The 25,146-nt window shown below is 54.0% G+C and overlaps 3 protein-coding genes across 12 annotated transcripts in view; 1 reads left to right on the top strand and 2 right to left on the bottom strand.

The window, feature by feature from the left end:
* The window catches only part of FANCI (FA complementation group I), a 33,614-nt gene extending 33,439 nt beyond the window's left edge, over positions 1 to 175 (bottom strand). For both annotated transcript variants that reach the window (XM_053912775.2, XM_024561781.4), the window contains exon 1: positions 114 to 175. The gene's annotated coding sequence lies outside the window, so the exon portion shown is untranslated. The remainder of the gene's footprint in view (positions 1 to 113) is intronic.
* A 288-nt stretch (positions 176 to 463) lies between these two features.
* Positions 464 to 13,137, top strand: RLBP1 (retinaldehyde binding protein 1). Of its 6 annotated transcripts, none has more exons than XM_045196426.3 (9): positions 464 to 534; positions 2,727 to 2,804; positions 4,125 to 4,415; positions 4,660 to 4,788; positions 5,863 to 6,067; positions 7,533 to 7,711; positions 8,553 to 8,711; positions 9,527 to 9,637; positions 9,964 to 13,137. In XM_045196426.3, exons 3-9 carry the CDS (start codon positions 4,404 to 4,406, stop codon positions 10,120 to 10,122), a joined length of 954 nt encoding a protein of 317 aa, XP_045052361.1. In that variant the 5' UTR covers positions 464 to 534; positions 2,727 to 2,804; positions 4,125 to 4,403; the 3' UTR covers positions 10,123 to 13,137. The 6 variants fall into 6 exon arrangements, with proteins under 6 accessions (XP_045052361.1, XP_045052362.1, XP_045052363.1 ...); XM_045196427.2 differs by lacking the exon at positions 464 to 534 and adding an exon at positions 2,108 to 2,230 and having other exon boundaries at positions 10,003 to 13,137; XM_045196428.2 differs by lacking the exon at positions 464 to 534 and adding an exon at positions 2,109 to 2,230 and having other exon boundaries at positions 9,572 to 9,637.
* A 1,193-nt stretch (positions 13,138 to 14,330) lies between these two features.
* Positions 14,331 to 25,146, bottom strand: part of ABHD2 (abhydrolase domain containing 2, acylglycerol lipase) — a 60,569-nt gene continuing 49,753 nt past the window's right edge. For all 4 annotated transcript variants that reach the window (XM_024561693.3, XM_045196423.3, XM_045196422.3 and 1 more), the window contains 3 exons: positions 23,159 to 23,228; positions 21,932 to 22,016; positions 14,331 to 20,089 (listed from right to left, as the gene is read on the bottom strand). In XM_024561693.3, the coding sequence (XP_024417461.1) occupies positions 19,893 to 20,089; positions 21,932 to 22,016; positions 23,159 to 23,228 (352 nt within the window). In that variant the 3' untranslated portion in view covers positions 14,331 to 19,892. The remainder of the gene's footprint in view (positions 20,090 to 21,931; positions 22,017 to 23,158; positions 23,229 to 25,146) is intronic.

Below are 25,146 nucleotides of genomic sequence, written 5' to 3'. Positions count from 1 at the left end.
AGCACTGGACACCACCGCGGAACGGGCCCTTCTGCCCTCACAGATCCGCGTCCTCCTCCCCGGGGCCGAACCGCACCGCCCCAGCCGCGCGCGAAGCCTGTCTGCTTCGTTACCTTGACCTCACCGCCGCCACCGCCTTCTTCCAAAACTCCCGCGCAACCCACGCCCCCGCACTTCCGTCACTCGGAACGGGCCCCGCCCCCGCGGCTGGCTTCCGCCGCCGAGCGCCCGCGGTGGGCTGTACCATTAAGGCAGAGGGGGAGGAGCCGCCGGGACGTCTTCACCCACAGTCAGGGGGAGGCGCAGCCCGAGAACTCGAACGCGGGACCGCAGAGCGAGCATGCGCAGTGTGGCCTGGCCCCGCAGGTCTTCACACTGCAAGGGCCTGGAGGGCAGAGGCCGGTGTCCCGCTCCTTGTGCCATCCGAGGTGCCAGTAACCCCTTCGCTATAAACTGCGCGGGGCCGGGGGGGTCTTGTTCCCCGTGAGAAACTCCAGCATTCAGTGCACAGCTTGGCAAAGCAGTACATGCTCAGTAAGTATGTGTTAAATGCACAACAGTAGGGCAGAGTCTCTCGTCTATTCCGTTCTTCATGAGGATGATTTCAGGTTTTTCTGTCTCCTCCGTAACTCTCTGCAGATGACCTCAGTTTTTCCCACCAAATCTGTAAGGTCGCCGTCATCAGCACCGATTCTTTCCTTCCGCTCCCCGGAGCGATGGGACGAGGTTCAGGTGTCCAGGCTCAGGAGCACTGCGTCCCCCACTCCCATTTTCTCAGTGAGGACCTTACGGACACTTAACGTGCAAATACTCTTTGAACAAGCATGCTGATCGATTTGCTTGTTCTGCACCTCGTCGCTAGAATCTCTGGCAGTTGCCAACCCCCACCTGTCCCAGGGCAGGCCGGCCTCCCTTGCGGAACCAGCGTGCCTCCAGGTGGAACCGGAGCTTTGTAGAGAGGCGGCTGCCAGCCAACCCGAGCAAGACAGGACGCTCTCCTTACCGCTGTGTAATTTTAAAGAAGGTGCAAAATGTCCATGGACCTGGGTTTTCCCATATCTCAAAGAAGGGGTGGAGGCCCGGACATTCCCTAGGGTCACCCCTCAAAGACAGTGACCAGACTCCTACCCTGTGGGGCTGCTTCCTGGAAAGTGAGATGGTGTCACTCTCCCCAGGAGCCAGGGACAGCTGAGACTTCCCTGGGCAGTCCCACCTGTGTGGCTCTCACTTCCAGACCAGGGGGCAGCTGTGTGTGCTGAATAATGAGAGGGCTTCAGAGTGACTGGCTCTCCACTCCTTACCAGCTGTGTGGCTTTAAGGCTCAGTCCCCTGTTCTGTGAAAAGGGGTATTATCCTCTCTGCCTCACATCTGGAAGGCCTGGATGCAATGACGCTGATAAGGCCCTTGCTACAGTGTAGAGTGCAGGCACGGCAAATTTGGGCCCCTCCTGCCCTGCCTCCAGCCTGGCAGAGTGCGCCTGGAGCCCACAGTTGTCTGCCGGTGTGGCCAGCACAGGTGTCCGAGCCAATGAGGGCAGCATCTCTCACACGGCGGCACTGTTGTTCCAGGCAGAGGAACCAGACATGGAATGCTCAAACATTTTTACCTCAGTACATTCAGAATATTATCATTTCAGAACATTAAGCCATATAAAGCTCATTAATGAAGAATTTTACACTCTTTGGACTACGTCTTCAAAATCTGGTAGGTAGTTTATCATTACTTGTACAGCATATCTCACTTTGGACTCTCATCAGAAATACTTGGTCACAAAATTTCCAGTTGAGAAAGTAGAACCACACACCTAAGTTGTTCCAAACACACTTTCCCAATGCCTCCTGCATGTCTTACCCTGGGGGGTGATCCCCCACAGCCCCCTGGGATGAGGGAGAGGGCAGGGAGGAGAGGATGGGGCTGGCCTAGATTCCACCCCCAAAGCCCAGCTTCCACTGGCTAAGCAGGAACTCAGAGCAGACCACACAAAGGAGAGCTTTGAGGTGGCTCCAGCCAGGCCCAGGCCGATCTCCTCTCCCCCTCGGTGCTTTGCGTGCCCCAGTCTGGGCCTCCTGTGAGCCTGCTTTAACAGGACACCACGGGCCCTGAGAAGTCCCTTGTGACACACTAATCCCAGCCTGCTGACTGGGCCAGGCCCCTAGTGGAGGCAAACTCCAGGGCTCCCCGGGAATACAGGCTCCAGGGGGCCCCAAGGAGGAGCTGCCCACCTGGCAGGTAAGTCAGTTCCGGGTGCCTGGCTGGGCCGGGAAGCCCAGGACTGGGGTGAAGAGTCTGGGGTAGAAGGGGGCCACGTCCCAGACCCCTGTATAATTGAAACCAACTGGCTATTTTCCAGGACGAACCAAGCCAATCTGATGGCAGGTTTAGCAAACAAATGTGAACTAAATGTGAAGGTGAATGTAAATATGAAATTTCAGACGAACCAACAACAAATACTTTGGAAGTATTAGTATGCCTCATGCAACATTTGGGACCTACTTATATTTTAAAAATATTTGTTGTTCATCCCAACTTCACCTGTCATTGTACATTCTAAATATTATCTGGCAACCCCAGACAGCAGGGATCAGCCTGCACTGGAGTGAGGGGTGGGTATGTTTTCACTGTATACAGCTCATAAATCAGGGCTTTAAAAAACCAGCTTTAATACACTGGCCCACTTTAGAAAGCATTACGCAGTACCGCACTGAGTGTAACTCTCTGTTCCTAGGACCTAGGATCTGGTCCGGCTGATCTGCTGTCCAGTGGGGGCTGTCGAGCTTCTCCCTCTGCTGCGTGGGCTCCTGAGGTACTTCTCTCAGCCTGTCCATGCCTGCTGCAGAAAACCCAAGTGGGAGCACGGCTGTGCTTTGTCTGCCTGTCTCTGTGCTGCATGTCTGGGGGTCTACTTGCCAGAGAAGTGGCTTAACTTTGGTTCCTGTGAGTGGGTTACAGCTCTCAAAATGTCCCTGCCCTGGCTGGGGTTGCGGAGTCAGATAGGCAGGAAAGGGGAGACCCTCAGATATTCCCTGGGGTCCCCCAAGCCCCACTGTCATATTGGGGTGGTGATCAGTATGATGTCAGGAAAGAGAAGGGGAGCTATGTGTCAGAGCAAAACAGCGTGCCAGGCACCTCACAGAAATCCTGTGGTCAGTCTTCATTACAACTCTATTTGGTAGGTAGGATTGTTATCTCTGAATTGCAGATGAGAAAACTGAGGCTTGGAAAGGTTAAATAGCTCGCCTAAGGTCACTCACGTAATGAATGACAAAGCCTGATTCAGGCCCAGGTGTCTCTGGGGAAGTTTTGGCCCCAGGGGTCCAAGCAGTCTTGCTGTCAGATGGAAAATGGGTCAGGTCCCACCTTTGCCAATTTGCAACAGTGCCTTGGGGACAGAAATGACTAATGGTCAGAGGAGGGGCAGGGCTGGTCCCTGAGGGCCCTGGGGATGTTCAGGTGCGGGAGGGGAAAATCTGGAAACAGAAAACTGTCTCCAAAGTGACTCTGGGAGTGAGCAGGGTGTTGTGTGGGCAAGGGCGGGGATGCGCTCTGGGGGCCGCAGTACTTCTGTGTCTATTATTTAATTTGTCTCCCTGTTAGAGACAACCCAGCCTCAGGCTACATCACACGGCTTGAAAGTAGAAGAGACAGACTTTAAACCCAGGTCTGACTTTTGCCACAACTGGCTGCCTCTGGGTGCTGAGGGGAAGTCACTGCTTGGGCTCCCGATCCCTGGCTATTTCTGGCGGTGTGACCTTGGACAAATACTTATTCTCCTGGGCCTGTTCCCTCCTGTGTGAGATGGGAATTACAATACCAGCCCAGGCTCTGAGATGGCGGACCTGAAAGCATTTGTGTGTCGCAAAGCACACACGCAGTGTTATCGTCACATAACTGGTCTTCACCCCTCCTGAGAGGAAAGTGCTGGGCCAGGGCCCCCACGAGGCTGGGGAGTCTCTGAGCCCCTCACCTCCCCCCAACTTTGGGCTGGAGCAGGAGGCCACAGGTGAAAGAGGGAGTGTCTTGTCCTGCATCTTAAGAACTGAGGTTTCTGAGTTATATTTGTATGGATTACTCCTAAAAGGAGTGTTTCTCAGGGTGTAACTCGAGAATCCTCCCTCTTCTTCAGAGCCACCTGGGCTGCTGCTTCAAAGCACCGCTTCCCTGGCTGGGGTCAGACTAAATCACAGGGTGCAGGGCCCAGGCCTCTGTGTTTCCAGCAGACACCCCAGGTGACTGTGGTGCCCACAAGAGTTTGAGATCCATTGTTCTGAGACGGCATCAGGAGTCCCCCCATTCTGCTGCAGCCCTGACTTCCTCTCCCAGGAAAGAGGCCATCTAGAGAGGCCAGGACCCAGGAGGGGGGCCTGCTTTCTCCGAGGACAAGGACTCAGTCTTCTAGAGCAGCATGTCAGAGGGGGTGAGTGCCCCTGTGCCCCGGGGCTGCGCTCCTTCCCCCTTCCCTCTCTCCCTCCCTGGTCTGCCCACAGTTATGGGAATTTACCCCTACAAGCTCTCTGTGGTCCTGGACCCCACATAAAGGGAGGAGGCTTAACAGCCACCTTGGGCAAAAGCACTCATTTAGGGTCTGAGCAGACCATGTGCTTGGCTTGCTCATGCTGATGGGAACCGATTGCCACTTTTTCCCGACCCCTCTCTGCCAGGCGGGCACCTTCCGTGTGGTCCCCGAAGAGGAGCAGGAGCTCCGCGCCCAGCTGGAGCGGCTTACAACCAAGGATCACGGGCCTGTCTTTGGCCCATGCAGCAAGCTGCCCCCCCACACCTTGCAGAAGGTGAGGTGGCCCGGGATGTAGGGGGAGGTGGGCCTTAGCTCTCCAGGTCATCCTGAACTTAAAGGACTGGCCCATTCTAGGGGCCATCCTGGAGGTCACGGCCATGGCAGCACCTGGCTGACCAGATAGCAAGGCCACCCAATCCAAGACTATAGCACCAACGGGGTCCTGGGGCCCCTGACCGGGATCGTCCTAGACTCTGAGAGCAGGAACGCTGGGCTGCACGTGGCCCTGGGGAACAGGGTCCCAATGCTGCCCTCACTGGATAGGCAAGAGGCCCGAGTTCGAGAATCGGACCTACTTCCAACTTGCTGTGTGACCTTGAGCAAACTGCTTTCCCTCTCTGGGTCTTGTCTTCCGAACCCATAAACAAAAGATTGTTGGACCAGCTCAGAAACGATCAGACGGCAGAGCGGGGGCTGAGCTGAGCTGGGCTTGTGGCTTCCCTCTCTGCTTCCCTGGGCAGCCCAAGGGACCAGAGCTCTGAGCTTCCCCCGCCCCCTCCCGACGTGACCCCCTGCTCTGGTTTCTCCTCTCACTCTGCCCAAAGGGAGAGCTGCTTAGTTCTCCAGCCTCAGCCTAAGGGAAGTATGCGAGGCTTTGGGGGCAGGCGCAGGCTGCTATATGTTGGATACCTTTGTTTTGCAAAAGATCAGAATTAAGCGTGGGAAGCAGCAGAGCAAAGGGATTAAGAGCCCAGCCTGAGTAGGACTTTTCATTAATTCCCAACTCCACTCCTTTCCATCTGGCTCACCTTGGGCAAGAATATCTTCACTCCAGAACCTCGGTCTACTCGTCCTGAGACATGAGCCTCGCGGGAATGGGCTGTGGCAAAGAAGGAAAAACAGTGTATTTAAAGGGTTGGGCGGGGCACTAACCAAGGGCTCCGGTAAGTGTAGCGGTTATGAGAAACATTTGCACCTTCGGCTCTGTCTTGCAACCGAACCAATGCAGTTGCACCTCATTTTCTCCAACATGAGTGCTGCCCTGTGGGCAGAGCAGTGATGGCCCAGCTCTGGGTCTCAGCCCGCACGACACTTACCAGTGGCTTCCTGCTTCCACCTAACTGTTCAGGCCAAGGATGAGCTGAACGAGAGGGAGGAGACTAGGGAGGAGGCCGTGCAGGAGCTGCAGGAGCTGGTGCGGCTGCAGGCGGCCTCCGGGCAGGAGCTGGCCTGCGCAGTGGCTGAGAAGGTGCAGGGCTGGGACAGTGCCTTCTTCCTGCGCTTCATCCGCGCGCGGAAGTTTGACGTGGGGCGCGCCTACGAGTTGCTCAGAGGTGAGGCCCTCGCTGGGGAAAGGGCCCTGGGAAGGCTGAGGGGACAGGGGGTGGGGTTATGAGGATGGTGTTGACCCTCAAGCAGGCAGGCACCAGGCAGGCACCGAGGAGACCAACCCCTCTACTTCCCTCCTATTCCCTGCCCTGTGTAGGGCTCTGAGCCTCCCCGTCCTGACTTATGAGACTGGCCTGGGGTATCCTGCTCAGCTTGGATAGTGAATGTGGGGGCTGGACCAGATTCCCAGAGATCAGGCCCCTCTCTCCCCTCTCTTAGCCTTAGGGTTCAATGAGTAGAACTGAGTCACCCAAATTGGGCACCCAAGGAGGGGAGGAGTCCCCCCAGCACCCAGCCTGTCCAACCCCCCTACGTCCCACCCCAAGGCTTTGGCTCTGGAGTGCTGCAGGGAAGGGGGCTTTGTGGTGCCTGGCTCCCCACAGGTACCTGAGCCTCATGAGGAGAGCGGAGCTGAAAATGGAGCCAGTCCTGGGAAGGAGCCTGAGGGCTGGCCCTGCTAGGTGGCTGAAGGGAGACAAGTTTCCTCCGGAAATCCAGTCCTTGGTGCTGGTGGAGGGCCAGGGTCTGAGCAGGCCTTCTGCAGGCCCACGAGTGGCCTTTTCTTGCTCCTTCCTTCCTTCTGTTCCCAAATGTCCATTCACTGCGCTGCCTACCATCCGCCGTTTCAGGTCGAAGAGTGCCGCAGAGAACAAAGCAGGCAAGAACTGCCTGCCCTCATGGGCTGTGTATTCTGATGGTGGAAGGAGTAAAGCAGATAAAATAAAAGTATATAGAGTTATAGTAAGAGAGGATAACGAGAAAAATAAAGGAGGTAGAGATAAAGCATTGAGGGGTTGTAAGTTTTAGGTAAAGTGGAAGGACTTGGTACAAACAGGAGTTTTGAAGGAAAACCCCAAGGAAACAAGATGTCCGGGGGTGGGGCACGCAGAGCGGTGGGACAGAGGGGCAACAGGACCGAGGCTAGGTGATGGGGGTGGCCTGGAGTGAGGCAGGAGGCCGGTGGCAATCCCTCGGCAGGTGCGCCCGACCTGCTCAGGCCTGGCCCCTCCAGGGTGGTGGTGGAGACAGCAGCAGAGGTGGGGACCTGGCCAGAACGGCCGGATGGGGTGTGGAGGTGGGACAAATGCTGCTCCCCGTGAAGGGCCTCGGTGTCCTGCCTGGGGTTTGGATTTTATTCCAACCCCCTCCCTCCCAGCTCTCACCTATGTCCCACTGAGAAACCTGCGCTTGTGCCCTTGGGAGAGAGAAAGGACAAGTAACTGTCACCCTCAGATTCACGGTTATGCCTCAGCAGCTTAGAAATGATGCTCACGCCTAGAATCTCGTCTGATTACCCCAACAGTTATCCTTGGAAGGTGGCGTGTCCTGCTTGGTCACACACAAGGGTGCCTGGGTCCCACCCCAGGGTGGGCTGGCTCCCTGAAGGCCCCTCTCCCCACCCTGCGGCAGGCTACGTGCACTTCCGGCGGCAGCACCCTGAGCTCTTCGACAGCCTGTCCCTGGAGGCGGTCCGCTGCACCATCGAGGCCGGCTACCCCGGGGTCCTGTCCAGTCGGGACAAGTATGGCCGAGTGGTCATGCTCTTCAACATCGAGAACTGGGACTGTGAAGAAATCACCTTTGATGAGGTCAGCGGGGGGTGGGGAGCTCTCCTGGCTCCCTCCCACCCTCTGCCCTGGCCCCTCCCCCAGCCCTGGCCTCTACTGAGCTCTCACTCCTGGCTGCCCAGGGGGCGACAACTGTGGGAGGGGGTAGCAGGTGGTCGGTGCCACCAGGCCCCTTTCAGGAAGGGCAGCATTCCTAGGGTGTGCCGGGTCAGCTGGCAAACCCAGCAGCTTTGCAGGCAGGGTCCACTAGCCAAGACACAGCTGCCCCCTGCTGTCCCTGCCAAGTGGGGGGTGACAGCTGTGGGCCACGGGCTGTGGTCAGCACTGCCAAATGCTGAAAGCTGAGTGACATAGAGAACAGGGAGAGCCGGGAGAGGTTCTGGAAAGCCCGGGTTCCACCCTGTTTAGCAGAGGTCACGGCTGGCCCAACTCCTCTGCATTTGTATGTAGGCAGTGCCCCCGGCAGGCCCTTGAGAGAGCTGCCCCGTGTCTGCACAAACATGTTCTTTCTCGCAAAAATAGGATCATGCCCTACAATAATATACCACGAGTGAACATGTTCCTGTACATTAGTCTTATACACCGTGTTTAACTGCTCCGGAGTCGTCTATGGCCTGAATGCACCATAATTTCACCAGCCCCTTAACTTGGGACATTATAAGGGCACAGGGATAAACACTCTGGCATCTAACATGGCTGTGCCATGCAAGGTCATTTTCTTGGGGTACTTTCATGAGGGAAATATGCCCCAGCTCTCAGCCTGTGACAACTTATCTCTGACAAGGATGGACCAGTTTGCTCTCCCCTCAGGCCCTTGATCTTTGGGGGTTGCGTCTGGTAGCCTGTTCACTCCCTGCCCAAGATCTTGCAGGCCTATTGTTTCATCCTGGAGAAGCTGCTGGAGAATGAGGAGACTCAAATTAACGGCTTCTGCATCATTGAGAACTTCAAGGGCTTCACCGTGCAGCAGGCTGCTGGGCTGCGGGCTGCCGACCTCAGGAAGATGGTGGAGATGCTGCAGGTGGGGCCTCAGAACGCTGCCTCGCAGGTGGCTCACAGGGTGGGAGGCTGGGGGACTGGCCCCGGGTCCTGGTTTGATGGTGCCAGCAGGGCCCTGAGAGTGTGACCACCTGTCACAAGAGCAGTGAGAACCACAAACGCTTGGTGATGAACGGTGTGCCAAGTATGCACAGTGATTGATTTACGTGCCCTGAGAGAGCACTCTCTCGCTGCTTCCCTGCTTCATGTTAAACACCTGCAAACTCAGGCTCAGAGATTTGCATGACTCCTCAAGGTCACCAAACTGTAAAGTGGCAGAGAGGCAGGGACCCAAAATCCCATCCCCTGCCCACATTTGTCAGGCCTCTCTTTGAAGTGAATTTGTCCTGAGAAAGGAGATCGCTGACTCCCGACAGCTCACTCCTGTCAGGTCAGAAGCCCTCTCCCGCAGCTCACCTTAAGTCGGCTTTATGTGCACCTGGGAAAGGGTGGGGGGCAGGCGAGAGCCGCAGGACGGGGTGAAGGGCAGCAAGGTGCAACAGTGGTGTCCCTGTGGTGCACAGTAGTTTGCAGTTTACTCATCAGGCAAGTGGGGTTGAAAAACTCAGTCCCCTTAAAACTAAGGAAAGCTGCCAGTTCATTTCTTCACTCCAGTGAAATGCACGATTTTACACATCTGCTGGGAGAGGGTTGGGCTGCATGGCCTCCTGCCATTTGGAGCCACAGTGAAGGCAGGGCTCCCCAGTTGGACTGGGGCTGGAAACTTCCATGGGCCACAGAGAGAGGCGGGGGGGGGGTCACTGGGGCTGTGGAGTGGGATGCTCTCTGTTGCCGCAGGACTCCTTCCCAGCCCGGTTCAAAGCCATCCACTTCATCCACCAGCCATGGTACTTCACCACGACCTACAACGTGGTGCGGCCCTTCCTGAAGAGCAAGATGCTCCAGAGGGTGAGTGTATGGCAGCGCTGAGGAGGCGCTCAGAGATTGGCTGGTGAGATCAAGAGTGAATGGGGCTCTGGCAGGAAAGGGTTCGCGAGACAGGAGGGATGAGGGTGGGGGGATGAGGGTGGGGGGTTGAGGGGACCCCCCGGGAGCCCTCCTCAGACTCTTACTGTAGTCCCGAACTGAGTGGATCCCGCAGACATCACAACAAGGACTGTGCAGAAGGATGTCACCAGGCAGAGAGATGGCACACTGCGTCTTTGTCCACCCCTCGATCCCTCCTCCTCAGGGCCCCACCCCTGCTCAGCTCTGTCCCCCTTCCTTTCCTGCAGATCTTAGTCCATGGAGATGACCTCTCCGGCTTCTTTCAGGAGATTGACAAGGACATCCTGCCCACCGACTTTGGGGGCACACTGCCCAAATATGATGGCAGGGCCGTTGCTGAGCAGCTCTTTGGTCCCCGGGCCCAAGCTGAGAACACTGCCTTCTGAGGACGTCTCCTGCCCTCCGACCTGTAGTTAGCAACCCTGGGTCTCACCCCGGCTGTCCTGGACCCAGAAGGCTGGAAAAGGGCTGTGTGAGGCGACTGAGGTTCCCCTGACCCTCCCTAAGCTTGTGTGGGCTTAGGAGGACTATCCTAAGTTTGGGGCCAGTAAGGCAGGGGGGATTCACTTGAACAAGAACTGGGGGCAGTTGCATTCCTACTGACTTTGAGGCTTCATGTGAGGTTGTTTCAAAGACTCTAAGTTTCGTAGTGATTTCCTTCATAACGGAGTTTTGCTCCTTAGAGTCCGTGAGGACAGGCAAGGGGGGAATCTAAGAGCACATGATCTAGCAGGCACCGGCACCTCGGCAGCTGCATCCTGTGGTGGCCCAGTGCCCCCCAGTCAGGTGCAGTCTGATGCGCGTGCAGCAATGATGGCCGGGACCCTGGGCCTCCTTCCAGGGCAGCGGCTGTGCCCCCTCCTTCTGCCTGTGGGGTCTCTCCACCAGACGTGCTCTCCTCCAGAGCCCCTGCCTCATGGAGGTTTCACAGATGGTGTCTTCTCGGACACTCAGTCCTCCAGCGACACAGTGAAAGTGCTTCTGCATCTGCAGCCTCGGGCACTGTAGATGTCTGACCTCTAGCTCTGCACAGGGGGGCGGATACTGGGTTGGCCAAAAAGTTTTTGTTTTTTTCCATACGATGGCTCTAGTAGCGCCTAGTTGCCTTTAACATCATTCGAAACAATTTTGTTAGACTGTATTGTGACAGCTGTCATATCAGCGTGCATTTAAAAAGAACTTATATCAAAATTGGTGACTTTTTGTGGAGCCACTTTAATATTGAAGATGGAAGAAAATAAGCAACATTTCCGACATATTAGCTTTATTATTTCAAAAAAGGTAAAAATGCAAATGAAACAGGAAAAAAGATGTGTGCAGGGTGTGGAGAAGGTGCTGTGAGTGACAGGACATGTCAGAAGTTTCGTGCTGGAGATTTCTTGCTGGATGATGCTCCATGGTTGTCCGTTTGGCTATGGTGGTGGCTGGGGGTCGACTGGCCTGGCTGCTCCCACCGAGGCACCCCAGTAATCATGCCAAGACTTCTCTGCTCTTGCCTGGGGGGGGTCACCCCACTTTTTGTGGGCAGGAAGCACCCCTGGGGCTGCACCCACCTTCTGGAGCAGGATCTTCAGTGGCATTTCCTGGGCTGTGGGCTCAATCCAGTGCCTTCTGCGTTCGCTCCTGCAGGAATGTCTCTGGCCTGCTGAGAGTTCTCGTTTGCCAGCATGGCCACATACCTGGGCACACATGTGAATGTGCTCACACACGTGCGTTCACTTCTTTCTTACATTCTTGCTTTCATCTCTAGAGGCTGCAGTGCACGCTCATCACCCAGGTCACTTCCTCCTTTGTAACATTCACAGTCAACAAGCCATGAGCGTAAGTGATATTTACATAGGACTTCAGAGCTGAGGAAGGAATCAGCAAAGTTTTGTGGGTGGCTGACCAGTGAGGGTTTCTTCCAACCCTTTAAAAATTGAGGCTCTGCTTTTCCAAATGGAATCTTACATGGAACTTTAGTATTTACACTTAGAAAGAGTAGAGCTACTCTGGTTGAAGGAGACTCAATAGCCTCATCCGGAGGGATCTTCTAGAACTTCTGGAGCTAAGAAAGTCTAGGGGCTTTCTAGGAAGAAACTATAGGGCTGGGACCCAGTGAACCCATGAACTGTGATCTGGCACCGCCCCCTGGTGGCCAGGGGCTGGTACTGCCCCTCCATGTTCAGAGATGCTGAGCAGGAAAGAAGCTGGCAGGCTGGCCCTGACCTTGGGCAGGAGGAAGGTGGTGTCACCTTTGGGGTAACATGTCCCAATGCCATAAATGTTGATGTTAAATCTAACATACTCAGCCTCACAAAACCCCAGCTGCCTACATGCTGGATTCCTACAAGCAGGTGTCACTACATTAATGAGAGGAAGAGGGACAATAAAATACTCTTGCAAGCCACCTAATATGGGAAGAGTAACAGCAAAACTTGACTTCAATGACAAACATGTGCTGCCCAGAATAGCTTCCTTTCTGGAGACATCTGGGTTGAGGCACGAATTCCGCCACATCCAAGTACAGTGAACAGAACAAGAGCTGGGAAGTCGTCGTGATGCAATTCTGCCAGCCCCCTGCGGCCCTCTGGGGATCTCTGTGTCACAGATGGAGGCAGTTTGTTAAGGTGTGGGTGGCAGTCTAAGTAGGGAAGCGGGCCACCAGCTTCAGAGCCTCTGCCTGGGCTTGGCTGCTGCTCAGAGTCCCAAGTTTTCCCGAAGAGGGATGCCTAGCTCTTAACCAGCCAGGGAGAGAGCTGAAGAGGGACTTACAGGTGAACAGGACCATCTTTGATCCCCTGTCCAGTGGTGGACCTGACACTAATGTTGAGGACACTCAACAGTTCTGCGCCTGAAGTTCCAGGCCACCTGGGAGCCTGATTGCTCCAAGTGTGGTCCCCAGAGGGAGGTGTCTGCCCCACTTGGGAGCTTGCTAGTGATACAGACTGTCTCCATACCCACAGACGGGCTTTCATATTACAATTTTTCCCATCTTACAGGTAAAAACAAAACAAAACAAAAACTCAGTGTTAGATGCCCAGGGTCAAAGAACTAGGAAGTGGCCAGGAGCGGACCCTCACCCAGCAACTCTGACCCCAGATCCCTTCAGCTCTGTGACACTCAGGCTCTGTCTCAAATGTTTATTTCCTTCTGGGGGAAGAGGAGGTGTAGCTGGAGGGGAAGGAGGAACAATGACACTAGAACGCCACATATTCCAGGTCAGTTTGGCCAATATCATCAGACAGAGGAGGAAATAACTCTTTAAGAGTAAAACCAGGTAGTCTCCAGTAGAGATGCCGGAGCAATTCCAAATGAGGCCGAAAGTGTGAAGCCAAAAGTGCAAACAGCCACAAGGAGAGAGGGAAGAGATTCAGCAGTTCAAGGCCAAACAGCCTGTCACATCTTCCCAACCACTCAGAGACATGTGACCCTTTGTGGGTGGGGCGGGGGGGATACCCGAGGGAAATGAGGAGGGAGGCTGTCATACCTATGGCGGGCCATCCAGGTAGGTGTTTGGTCCTTACCTTGGGCAAGTAGTCCCTATAGGGCTACAGCTGAGGGGCCTGTTAACAAAAAGTATAATAAGAATGTATTAGCACCATTGGGACAGGGAGTGAGTGCAGATAAATGTCACTGAGAATGAATCTATGGGAGAGGCCCCGCTGTGAGTGGGACACACTGGCAAGCTGCTGGCATCGACCCAACAGCCTGGACCCTAGATGTCTTCCATATGGTGCTTTTCATAGGCAGTATCCTTTGCAAATTGGTTCTCTTGGATCACGAATCTGGCTATTTTGTGAGGGATCAGAAGTGGGGGGAAGCTACGTCCCAGAGAGGGGTGCACTTTGCTATTTGGTATGGGGCATTCTTAGGTCATGTTAACACATGTCGTCCAAAGCCAGCCACGCACCCTCCCACCCCAACCTCCTTACCAAAGCTCTGGAACGGCTGAGGAGGGCGGGGAGCATGGGCACCTTTTCTGGCTGGGCCAGCGCTCGGCCCTGGGAGACCCTTTGCTTGGGTTGAGACAGGTAGCAAGGAGAGCAGAACGCCACTATCAACGAACCGACGCAGCGTGATCTCCAGCTTCAGCAGCGTTCGCCCAGTCTGTTCGAGAACACGATTGGCAAAGCATCCGGATCGCCCGCGGCAACCGCCAGTTCTACTTCGCCTTCGTCCTATCTACATGGTTCACTTTATAGATTAGAAGGCAATTTCTCACTTATCTGGGGCCTTGGCTTTCTTGCCTGGAGAGATGGGCTTGTAAAGACACCCGTGGGCTGGTCATTTCTCCGGTATTTGTTTGCAAGGCTGAGTAAAATGAATTCTGACGAGAACTTGGTGTTTGGCCCATTTTCTTCAAGCTTACACTTTAGTGAAGACACAGGAAGAATCCCTTTATTTATGATTTTTTTTTTTTAAGAGAGAAACATCAATTTTGTTGTTCCACTTACTGGTTCATTCATCGGTTGCCTCTTGTATATGTCCTGACCAGGATCAATCCTGCGACCTTGGTGTATTGAGACAACGCTCTAATCAGCCGAGCTACCCAGCCAGGGCCAAGCATCCTTTTAGATAGAAAAGCCCCACTATACAAAAACACACAGCCATGCCACGTTTTTAGTCTTTAATTTTTTTAAGTAAAGAACTTCCATTGAATCAAAGATAACAAAATTACAGTTTTTGTTTGTAATGATCTTTGTTTACCACCACACAGAATCAAAATAGGATCAAAATAATACAAGAACATAAAATGATCAAGGACATCATTGTTTAGTATAATTTCTTAATAAAGGTAAATATCCTCATATTTAGAAAAAATTGCATTGCTAGTTGCAAATCTTAAACACCTCAGTGCTGGAGGATCCCGCATTTCTCCCCCATAGTCCAGCAGCACAGAGGCTTTCAGAACACAAACTCAAAAATACATTACTTTCAGGGCAGCATTTTAAGTTTCAGAAAATGCGAACAAAACCAAAATTAGGAATGTGAAAGTGATGGTTCTCAAAAATCAATCTGGAAGCAGATCTGCCAACAGAAGACATGGTTGGCGGGAGTCTAACCAGGAAGGGGGAGACGCACACTGGTTCCCCGCCCCCCTCACCTCCCCCGGTGTCACTAAGGCAGCTGCAGTGGCAGGAGTCAGAAGCTCAGGTACAGTGATGGTCTTCCTGAGGCAGTAGGAGAGGCCTGGGTCACCTGAATTGCTGTGAGAGGTGCCAGGGTTCTACATGGACTTGTGCTTTAGGGAAACTGAAGAAGCCAAACAGAACACCAAAGGAAACCTAACTACACCCACGCGAACAGCCTGGGCGTCTGTGATTATTCTAGGGAAGCGGGGGGGGGGGGGGGGGGGGGGGCGGGGGCTCGGGCTGCTCACTGTGGGTGGTCTGGAAGGAGAATGCTCATTGAGATGAAGGGTATGCCTGCAGATGCGATACGTGGACTGTACCCAACTTATGGCAATAGTAGATTTCTTGGCTTATGGGGACTGGAAGGGGGAAAAGGTAGGTCATAAGATTTCATTACTAATTGACAGAGGAGTAGAGTTACAAGGCTTAATCCACCAGTTATTAACAGAAATCAGTGTCTTCTCATTCATTAGAGATATCCACATACCTGCCAGGAAAAACAAACAGCTCAGAAAACATAGGGGGTGGGGCTCTAACTCTACCACAGGGCAGCTGTGTACTGTCTGGAAGTCGAGAATGACTGGTGGGCTGGACCCCAGAGCCTGCTTCCAAGGATGCCGGGCTGCAGCATCCAGGGGAGGCAGCAGCAGCAGCAGCAGCAGCAGCGGCGGTGGCACAAGCAGGAGGAAGCAGCTTTTGTTTGGGGAGCAGTCCAGTCTCGCTGCCAGCAGGGGCCACTTCCCCTTCCCTTAGCCTCAGATAGTTTGGCAAAAGCAATCCCTCTCTGTGAAGAGGGCGTTACTTCCCTCTGCTAAGATAATAGAGGTGGGAGCAAACTCCCCTCAATTGCTGGGTCTCTATGTGCCACTGACAGGCTGCTTCTCATGGCTTTTTGAAGCATCCAAGTCATCCAGAGTGGCTTTGAACAACAGAGTGAGGCCAAGAAGAAGAAAGGCATCAGAGATGTGGTGTTCAGTGGGTTCTGGGTCCCTTGTATCACCGAGGGGTGGGGGTGCCTAAATAACAAGGAACGGGACACAGAGAACGAAGAAATTCTCTGGTTTTGCTTGTGGCTTTACCTCAAACGTCCTCAGCAGAAGAATTTGAATCCCGACAGCATGACATTGTGGTACCAGGGGATATTCAATCAAGTTAAGGCTTTCTAGACAAAGAAAGTGATTCCAGATGCATTGGGAGCGGATGCCGCAGGGAAATGCTTCTCAGTAACTCTCCTGTCCTGCCTAAAAGACGAAAACCTGAGAGTTCTCTTAACTCAATGTGAAGTTTCTGACCTTTACTTGAGCTCTGAGCCAGAATCGATGCCACAGCAGAAGAGCCTCTCACATCCCCGACATCGGCTTGCCTGGCCAACACAAACGAGAACACACACATCGTCTCCCTGGAGCTGGCGAAATGACCTGCAGTCACACAGTGACAAAGCACGCTCTCATTCGGATGCTGGGCGCATACGCTCAGCTACCCAGAGAGCTGGCATTAATGAAGACAGCAGTTTGGGGATGAAGGCCAGAGCTGGACGGATTTCTGCCCTGGCAACGCTCAGGGCTCTGCCTGAGTCACACAGAAAGATGGGGGTATCTGCCTGGTTCCAACGGTGCCCCAAGCCAAAGACAGGGCAAGGGCAAGATGGAGGTTCTTCACCGGCAAGGCCTAATGCAGTAGCTCCCCCTCCAAGTCCCCTCGATGTGAGCGGGGAGCCTGCGCTTAGCTGTTTCCACGTGCAAGAGCTGTGCAAGGTGAGTGGGAATGTTCAGGGAAATGACATGCAAGCAGAGGAAGTGGTTTTAGATGGTCTAAGGTAACCAGGGGTCAGACAGGTGAAGCAATCGCTTCCCCATGCAGTGTAAGGGACAGTCCCCTGGACCCTGCTTCTGTATCACCAAGCCGAGAAAGGAGCCCCCACTTGCAAGTGCATTGCTGCCCATATGGTCTGTCATGGGGATCCCTGTCAATGGGGAAGCGCTTCACAGAGCTTGAAAGAATATGGGGACTACAACTTTCTTCTCTGTTCTGCTCTGGAATCACTGGTACAAACTCACAGAGGGAAGTTAGGAGGTTCTCTTCAAGGCCATTAATCTCCCTTTTGACATAAATGCACCCAATACCATTTCAGAAAATCCGAATTTGACTCAGATCAGCTGCTTGTTAGTGGCCTCAAAATTGTTTAGGAGGCAGGGGGGCCAACCGGGTGGAGCGTGGGTGCCTCCCTCCCTCCTGGCTTTTAATGTGTTATTCCTGCAACACAGCAGTCTAGGTCTATGCAACTTATAGCCTTAATCTGATTTTAAAAGACAGTATTCAAGCGCTCTTTGAAAATTCAGTCTAGTTTTAGCCCAAGCAGGACCTTACTAAGAAGAACAGCACTCATATTACCATTGGAAATGAATGCAAAGGAAAGCCGGGGTTTGGGGGTGGGGCGGGGGGGGGGGGGGTGGGGAGGCCACAGTGGCCTCGATGTAAAATTCCCCTCCTTTGTTTACTTGGCAAGTGCACATCTCTCAGTACACTGCCTCTGTGCCCTCACTCAGGGACCCACGAGAGTTTTCCTGCATGACAGCCGCAGTCACATCCTCATTTCCATGCCTGAGGGCCTGGAGCCTGAACAGAGGGCTCCCGTGGACCCTGTGTGAGCCAAAACCGAACTAAGTGCCATTCAGAGTCTCACACTGAAGAGAGTTCAGCTGGCACACAGCCCCCGCTGTGCGGTGGGGCAAATGCCAGTTGTGTGGCAACGGAGGAGACGCCCCCAACCCTGTCTCTCTTCCACGGGGCCACCCGGCCTGCTGTACAGAGCAGGCTCCAGGGACTCCTGTCCCCTGCCTGTCATCCTTAAAGTGACAACAGGACTGTCCTTTCTCTTCCTGAATGGAGCTTGGACCTGGCCACTCCTTTCTCAGAATGGGTCTAGAGATGCAAGCTGAGGCAAATGGAAAGGAGCCTCCCGCTTCCTAGGATGGTCACACAAACCAAGTAGTTACTGCTACACGTACCTAGTTTCAGGGAGAGTCTTAAGAGGTGAAGGGAATCATGGGGAATAGGACTATGAACCTTCTAGATTACCGCTGTGGTTGTTAGGTTGAGGGAAAAGTGACACGGGGGAAGGACTCGCTTCCACATCGAGGTTTGGATGATAAAGTGCCACTTTGTGCTGAAAGGGCATGAAAAGGAAAAAGCACTAAAAAGTAACTACTTGGCGGAAAGTCACAAAGATGAATCTGATGTATGTACTCATAGAAGCCAAAGCAAAGCTGAGATCGCAGCAATCTGTCTTTAGAGAGAATGGCTGCTTTTCATGTTATTCGTTAAGATGATCTGGTGATTGTCAGCAAATGATTTCTTCAGGCTACAGACATTACTGTCACAGTCGCTCGGACCAATGCCCGCGCTATATCCACCTGTGGCCACAAGGGTTGGCATCGAAGCCCCCGGGTGGCTCCTCCCACCCCTTAGACATCACACAGACCCCCTTTTTCTGTTCCTGCCTGTCCTGGAGCAAAGGAGATGAAGCTGGGAGAAATTTTAAAGGATGCAGGCAATTTTGCTCATGGTTTTAGAAAGCCACTGCTGACTTTTCAAAGTGCAGGGTTTTAGACATTCAACTACCACAGGACTGGAGAAAGAAGTACTTGAAACCTGGTCATTTGGAAAGACCTCTCCAACAGGTCACAGGAGGCTATTAAGTTACAAATCTGCTTTTAAAACAGCACCCCCTTTGGTTGGAAAGATCTTTGTCCAAACTCAGGTCCAACTTTTGAATTGTTTAGTATCAAAAGCCAGAATTACAGAGACCTGGGTTAAAAAAATAAATTACAAATGAGTACATAGTAAAACAAAAAGCCAAAAACTTCCATGAAATGAGGAACGAAAAAAAAATAAAGAAAAGAAAATAAAGGCAAATGATGACACCTGCAAGTTCAGACTGGGAGGAACTCCCAGACTCCCATGGAGGGATGTTCTCTCAAACCCCAGGAAAGTGAGTGTGTCATTGAACTTCAGGACTGGTAGTTATCTCGGCAATTTACCTGGTCCAGATCCCCCACTTTACAGGTGAAGAAACTCGAGTCCAGAGGGCCTTTCCCAGGCTCATGCAGTCAGTGAGAAGCGGAGTCAGGGGCAGCCCATGTTCCTCACTCCCAGTCCAAGCCCCACGCTGGGTACAGGGCCCCTGTGCAGGGCAGACCCTCACGCTTCTGGAGCCTCCTGGGAGTTAGGTGACACCTCTGACTATGAATTTTAACACAATTTCAATACCAAAATGTTTCTAATTTAAAGGCCTTGTGGAGCAGTGTTGCCCAAATTTGCCTAGTGATGAGAATCACCAGGGGCACTTGTCAAAAATTAAAATCCCCAGGACCCTTCCTAGACCCACAGAATCAGCTTCTCCAGGGGGAGGGGGCTGGGAGGCTGAATTTTTAATAAGTGTCCCAGGTCACTCTTGTCACCAGCAAAGTGCAGGGAAACTATGTCAGGAGATAGTGAGGGAGAAGCATGGCTTGTGACTCAGGGGAGTCTTCTCTGCCACAGAAGGGGCCACAGTGCAGCCTGGGAGGCCCCCCAGGAGCCTGAGCCGACCTGCAAACCAGCCGGGCTAAGGTTGGCAAGCTCTTTTTCAGAGCTGTGTAGGGGCACGTCCGTCCGACCACCACGAAATGACAGGCCTCCTTCACTGTTCTTGGGGATGAGCCTTTTGATTGGCAATGCAAAATGGCCGCTCCAACACATTTTTCACAGGGAAACTATAAGTGATTGGTTTAAAAGCAATCATGATGATGCTTTTAACTGGACAGACCGGAGAAGCCTGCCGCTTGTCACCACGGCTAACAATACAATGGAGGAGACCAGTAACTAAGCACAAAAATAGCCTGGGGCTCCCAGGGAGGGCCGCCCAGGTGTGTGCCTGGGGGCGGCCCGCTGAGGGTGTGAGGTCAGGTCCAGGCCACTGGGGGAGCGGGAGACCTGAAGCAGCCGGCGAGGGCCGCGGGCCCCAGAGAAGGGCAGCCGGAGCCCGCCGAGTCCGGGGGGCCTCACTCCGGGCCAGCCCCCGCCTGCTCTGTGTCGGAGCGCTGCAGCTTGCTCCGCTCCCACTGGCACACGGCATCAGCGTACTCAACCACCAGCTTGTCCATCCACGTCAGGGGCTCGGGGACCAGCACGGAGCCCTCAAAGAAGCCCAGGTGGCCCCCATGCAGAGGCAGCACAAACATGACGTTCTCCCGTTTCTCTGTAGGGAAAGGCAGCCGGGTGAGTCACTGAGCTCTGCTGGGCTCCACGGCAGGCACGCCAAAGGAGGCTGGCAGGGATGGCTCAGGCCTTCCCTGCCAGTGAAGGCCACCTACAAGGGCATGCAACCTCTACTCTGCCTCGTTCACCAAAGTGGGATGGAGGTGGGTGGGGCAGGCACGACGCTGGGATCCAGCAGGTGTTGGAGCAGCAGCTGGGCTTTGGGGTAGAACAGGCACCAGCTTGAGAGATCCTTAGAAGGCTAAGTGGTTCTCCCACATGGCTGCATATTCCAACCTGTGGGGTTTGTAAAGACCCCGATGCGGCACCCAGACCAATTACGTCAGGACCTCTGCAGCAGTGGGCTGAGAAGGGGGCCCAGGCACTGATGCTGCTCAAGCTCCCCAAGGGACTCGACTTACAGCCAAGAGCTCCCAAACTTTGTGCATCCAAACCCTGGGATAGCACCTTAAAATGCAGGTTCTGCTTTCATAGGCGGAACCCTGGGAAAGAGCGAAGATTCTGCAAGTCTGCTAAGTCCCCAGGTGATGCGGATGCTGCCTGGGTGCAGGGGATGCTGAGGAAGGACGCACTGCCCAGTGTTTATACTGTTATTTACCGGAGAATGAGGGGAACTCAACGGAATCGGTGGTTTTTCATGACAGACATTTATCTTTTAAGGCTGAAACATAAAGCTGCCAGTGGTGCTACAAGGTGCCCACGCTCCTACGGCTGCCCTGAGAGTGACTGAGGAGGTGCTAGACGATACGGGTGAGGCTGGCTGTGCACGCGGCAAAGGCCATCCCTGGAATGGGCAGCCGGTAGGAACGAGAGCAGCTGCGGTACTGGGGGAATGACTGATGGGGCCCTTGCTGGCTGCTCCGGGCCTGTGCGGAGGCGCTTCCTGGCTCACTTCTTGCCTGGCCCCCTCACTCTTCTCCTCGCAGCTGCTACTGCGCAATTTCTGTGTGATGGCAGGGGAGCTACAGCGGGAAGTGGTAGGAAGAGCACACCTGGGCCTTCTCTGTTGGTCGCCCACACGGGGCTGTGTGGGTGACTTCTGTGCAGGGAGCCCATGGTGTGCCTGGGAGCGGGGAGAGCGTGACAGGAGAGAGCCTCCGATCCCACCCCACACGCAGTGCGTGCACTGAGTGGTGTGCCCAAGCACTGTGGCAGCCAGGTGTGAGTCCTCTGTCTGCTGTATTATCTGCTCTCCCAGCATGGGGTCTCGAGAGGACCAGGAGTGTCCCTCCTCCCTCCGGGTAGCATGGGGTATTTAGAGGAAGCGTCATCACGGAGGATGTGCAGGGAGGAGAGAGGGTCCCGGGAGGCCCCCAGGTCTCCTCCTGCCACCCTCTGGCTGGTCTCTCCCTTGGCCCCTCCCTGGCGCCGGTGGCCGGAAGTACGATGCCGGTCCCGTGAGCCACAGTTGGCTTGTTCAGTTGCTTCTATTTTTATCCTCAAAGCAGATGGGGAGGCTGACCGCCATGAGGCAGCACAACTGGCTTCTTTCTTTCTTTTCTTTTTGCTCTTCAGGTCAAGTCTTAAGTGTAAATATCTCTTTAAGTCAAACTCTCTGACTTAAGGGAACTAGAACCCTGAGACAACAATTTCACAGAGTTTCAGCAGGGAGCTGCACCCTCATCTAGGGTTACAAATGACGGGCCTGTCCCCTGCACCAGGCCAGAATGCGACAAGGCTCTGCCCAGGCCCCACTGCAGCTCCAGGACTCTCAGGCTGGTCTAAGTAAGAGCACTGCTAGGAGGGGACAGTATGGTGACGGCGACAGAATAACTGTGGCAGTCTGCTGAGCGGCTGTGAGAGCGCAGGGGCAAACACTTACCTGAAAGAGACTTTGGAATGGTTAGCAGACTTTCGTGCACAAGTGGGTCATCGGCCGCGTTAACCAGCATGAGAGGCACGTAAATCTGAACCAAGAACACAAGGAGAATTAAATGACCACTGCCCTTTTGTGGATCCCATTGAGTCAAGGCTGAAATTCACTACCAGACGTGCTTCTAAGGCAGAGGGAAGGGGGCCGCTGCTCGGTGTACTGACCGGGTGGATTAAGGACAACCTGGGTCCCTGGCAGTGACAGCACTGCGGGCTGCTGCTGTGGCCCCAGCTCTGGCGTGCGTGTGCCGGTGGGGGCATGCCGACACTGCCGGACAGCCAGGCCAGGGAGGGTCAGACCACCTGTGCTAGGCCGGGGTCTCTGGACTTGGCTCTGGACAGCTCCACGGTGCTGTGATGGCACAAGCGAGGACACCAGAGCCTGGGTGCTGATGCTAACCGAGGGGGAACAGCTGGCATGGCAGACGGCAGAACTGCAATGCACAGGCACCTGCGTTAGCTGGGGGTGTGGGCCATGCCAGCAGGTGGGCGCTGGCGCGGATAAAGGGGAAGGCCTGTGTTTGTGTAAAACGAGCGACTGTACAAAGAGAATGAGAGGGACTGGCTGGTGGTGGCTCAGGCAAAAAATACACGGGGGTCATGTTGGCCACAAACTGACTTTAATATCCAAAAGTTCACTACAGCTGCTCAGTGCAGACCAGTCTCCTCACTGGAGACACAGCACACCTGTCTTGCTGTGGTCACCGGATCATGGCTGGACTTTTGAATTCGGTCCTATTTAGTAAATAGGACCTGGTTAGTAAAAAAAAAATGTTCTAGTTAGTAAAAAAAAGTCATTTACTAACACTAACAAAATACACAATGGCCAAAAGAAGGGGCCAGGACTATGAGAAACCGACATGGACTGCCTGTGAGGAACCATGGCAGGGGCCAGGCAGGGCCCTGTTGTCAAGGGAAGATGAAGGGGAAAATGGGCGTTTGAAGGGCTTTTGCACAGATGCAGGAACGGCCTGGTCCTGCACCACGCTAAAGGGCAACTCTGGGATTCCCACAGGGAGGCGCGGAGGGCCAGGGCTGGGTTCCATAACAAACCCAGGGGAACAGCTGGAGTGGTGTGAGCCACACTCTGGCTGAGCTCCCAACAGGGGAGTTCAGGAGGGGTGCTGGGGACCAGGGTGTGAGGCTGAGCTCCCTGCCAGCCAGGGCTGCCACTCACCCTGTGCAGGTACCGCATGCAGCTCTCTTCTTCGTAATACTCCTTCAGGGACCGATAGCCGTGAAACTTCCTGGACATACGCAAAGGCAAAGGACAAAGCCATACTTGTCATGAGATGGGAGCGCTGAGTGCATTTGGGTCCCGCTCCAGTTCCCGCACTGACCGGTTGTGTTGGTGGGCTGCACGCAGGCACCAGAGTTAGGGTTAAGTGCACCACCTTTGGCATGGGTTTCAAATCCTGACTCTGCCACTTACTGGCTTGTGTGACCTTAGGCAAAGGGTTTACAGAGCTTCTTGTCTATAAAACGGAGCTAAGGACAGGACCTTCCTTAATGGCACTGTGAGATTTATGACGTCAAAGAGCGTCCTTGTGCGGTCACCCACCCGGAGTAATTACTCACTCAGTGCTACCTGCGGTAATTATCGGCAGATGTGACATCTCTCAAGACAGCATAAAGGCAGGTGTCTCTACACACACTCAGAAATTAAAGTTCAAAGGCATTTACTAGAACTTTCTTTACGAAAGACTCTGTCCTGGCGGAGTGACCCCGACCGCTGTCACTGAAGGTAAGTAGGGCAAATGAGGGGCTCAGGTCAGTCACTCCGTGCAGCCATGGGGCAGCGGTCAGACAGAAACGACAATGGACGGGACCTTCACTGCGGCCCTGCCCATGCTCCAACACCTGCAGGCAGAGTCCACCCCTGGTCAGAGGCTCTCTGAAAACGTCATTTCTTTCTGACACAGATTAGGTCCTCTGGCTTTTCTATTCTGACTGGGGTCTTCAAGAGACACCCCTACCCCACCCTGAAGCTGTGGATCTCTTCCAGCACCACAGAGGATGCGGACACCTCTCTGCCTGGGAAGGACCCAGAAGGCTCAAGCGAGACCAACTATTGGGCTCCCCTCCGCTGGGGGGACACCACATGCTGAGACCACCTCTGGAACATCTGTCTTCCTGAAATCAGCCCCCTGTGGTCTCAGGGCCCGAAAGCCCTCTGGTCCCCCAGGCTCACTAGTGACAGCTTGAGAGGACGCTGCCCCAGCGGGTGAAGGTCATTCAAACCACTCTGCCCAGCACTGTGACAATGGAAGAGCTTCGGGGACATTCACTTAGGGAAGAGCTGAGGGACATTCTGTTTGGGGCTTCAAAGAATTCAGAAGATGAATGGGAAATTGAAATGTTCGGGTTTTTTTCCTTTAGACACAGCTGTCTGAAGTGAGGGTGGGTAAAGTTTATTTCTGCCTTCTAACATACCAGCAATTTCCCAGTTTCTCAACAGGTGCCTTTCAAGGTTACCTGGTGTAAGAAGGTGGCTGAGATCCCACCAGGAAGATGTGTACCGAACCCATAGGCTCGGGTTAGTAGCTGCCTAAGTAACGAACGAATGTTGGCTTGCTCTGGACCAGGCCTAACGGTATCAAATGATCGTTAAGTAAAAAGGGAGATTTTTAACAACGAGAAAGGTGAGGTCAGAGATCACCTTGACCTTTCCTCGCTAAGGCTAAACTCAAACGGAAGCGACTGGTACCAGGGAGGAGGACAGGCCAGGGTCCCGACCCCGGGGCCTGCCCGGGCCGCAGGGAAAGGGTGACAGAGTATGGGGGGTGGGGGGAGCTTGTGAATTACACTTAGGAGAGCCCCTCCATGCCCCCAAAGAAAGTGGCTCCGGCCCTTTTTCTTGCCACACACAGCCCTCTTGGTCTACTATTTTTTACTTTTGATAGCAACCTGGGCAGGTACAAGAAATAGTTTTCCTTTCGCTCTGCTGCAAATGTGGGTTATGTGGCGCCTCAGCCCTGCCGGGCATGGTGCACACGGTAGGGAGGGGACTGTAGACCCCCCAGCCCCAGCTCAAGCTGAGTCCTGCCATGCAGGGATGCAGAACGAGGGGGAAAATCCTCTCCCTATTTTCCAACAGAAAGTAGGAATTTCATTTTCTGTGAAACCTTCTGTTGTTTTTAAACACTGGAGATGTATTCGGGGGTG

The sequence above is a fragment of the Desmodus rotundus genome, chromosome 10, assembly GCF_022682495.2.
Source record: "Desmodus rotundus isolate HL8 chromosome 10, HLdesRot8A.1, whole genome shotgun sequence".
Classification (NCBI taxonomy): Eukaryota; Metazoa; Chordata; class Mammalia; order Chiroptera; family Phyllostomidae; genus Desmodus; species Desmodus rotundus.
Note: the sequence above shows the minus strand (reverse complement) of the source record. Positions and strands in the feature narration are given on the sequence as shown.

Excerpts from the sequence above, each read along its gene's own strand:
- RLBP1 (XM_045196426.3), top strand. Across the intron at positions 6,068-7,532 it reads CGCCTACGAGTTGCTCAGAG|GCTACGTGCACTTCCGGCGG; the intron begins GTGAGGCCCTCG and ends ACCCTGCGGCAG. Across the intron at positions 7,712-8,552 it reads AAGAAATCACCTTTGATGAG|ATCTTGCAGGCCTATTGTTT; the intron begins GTCAGCGGGGGG and ends TCCCTGCCCAAG.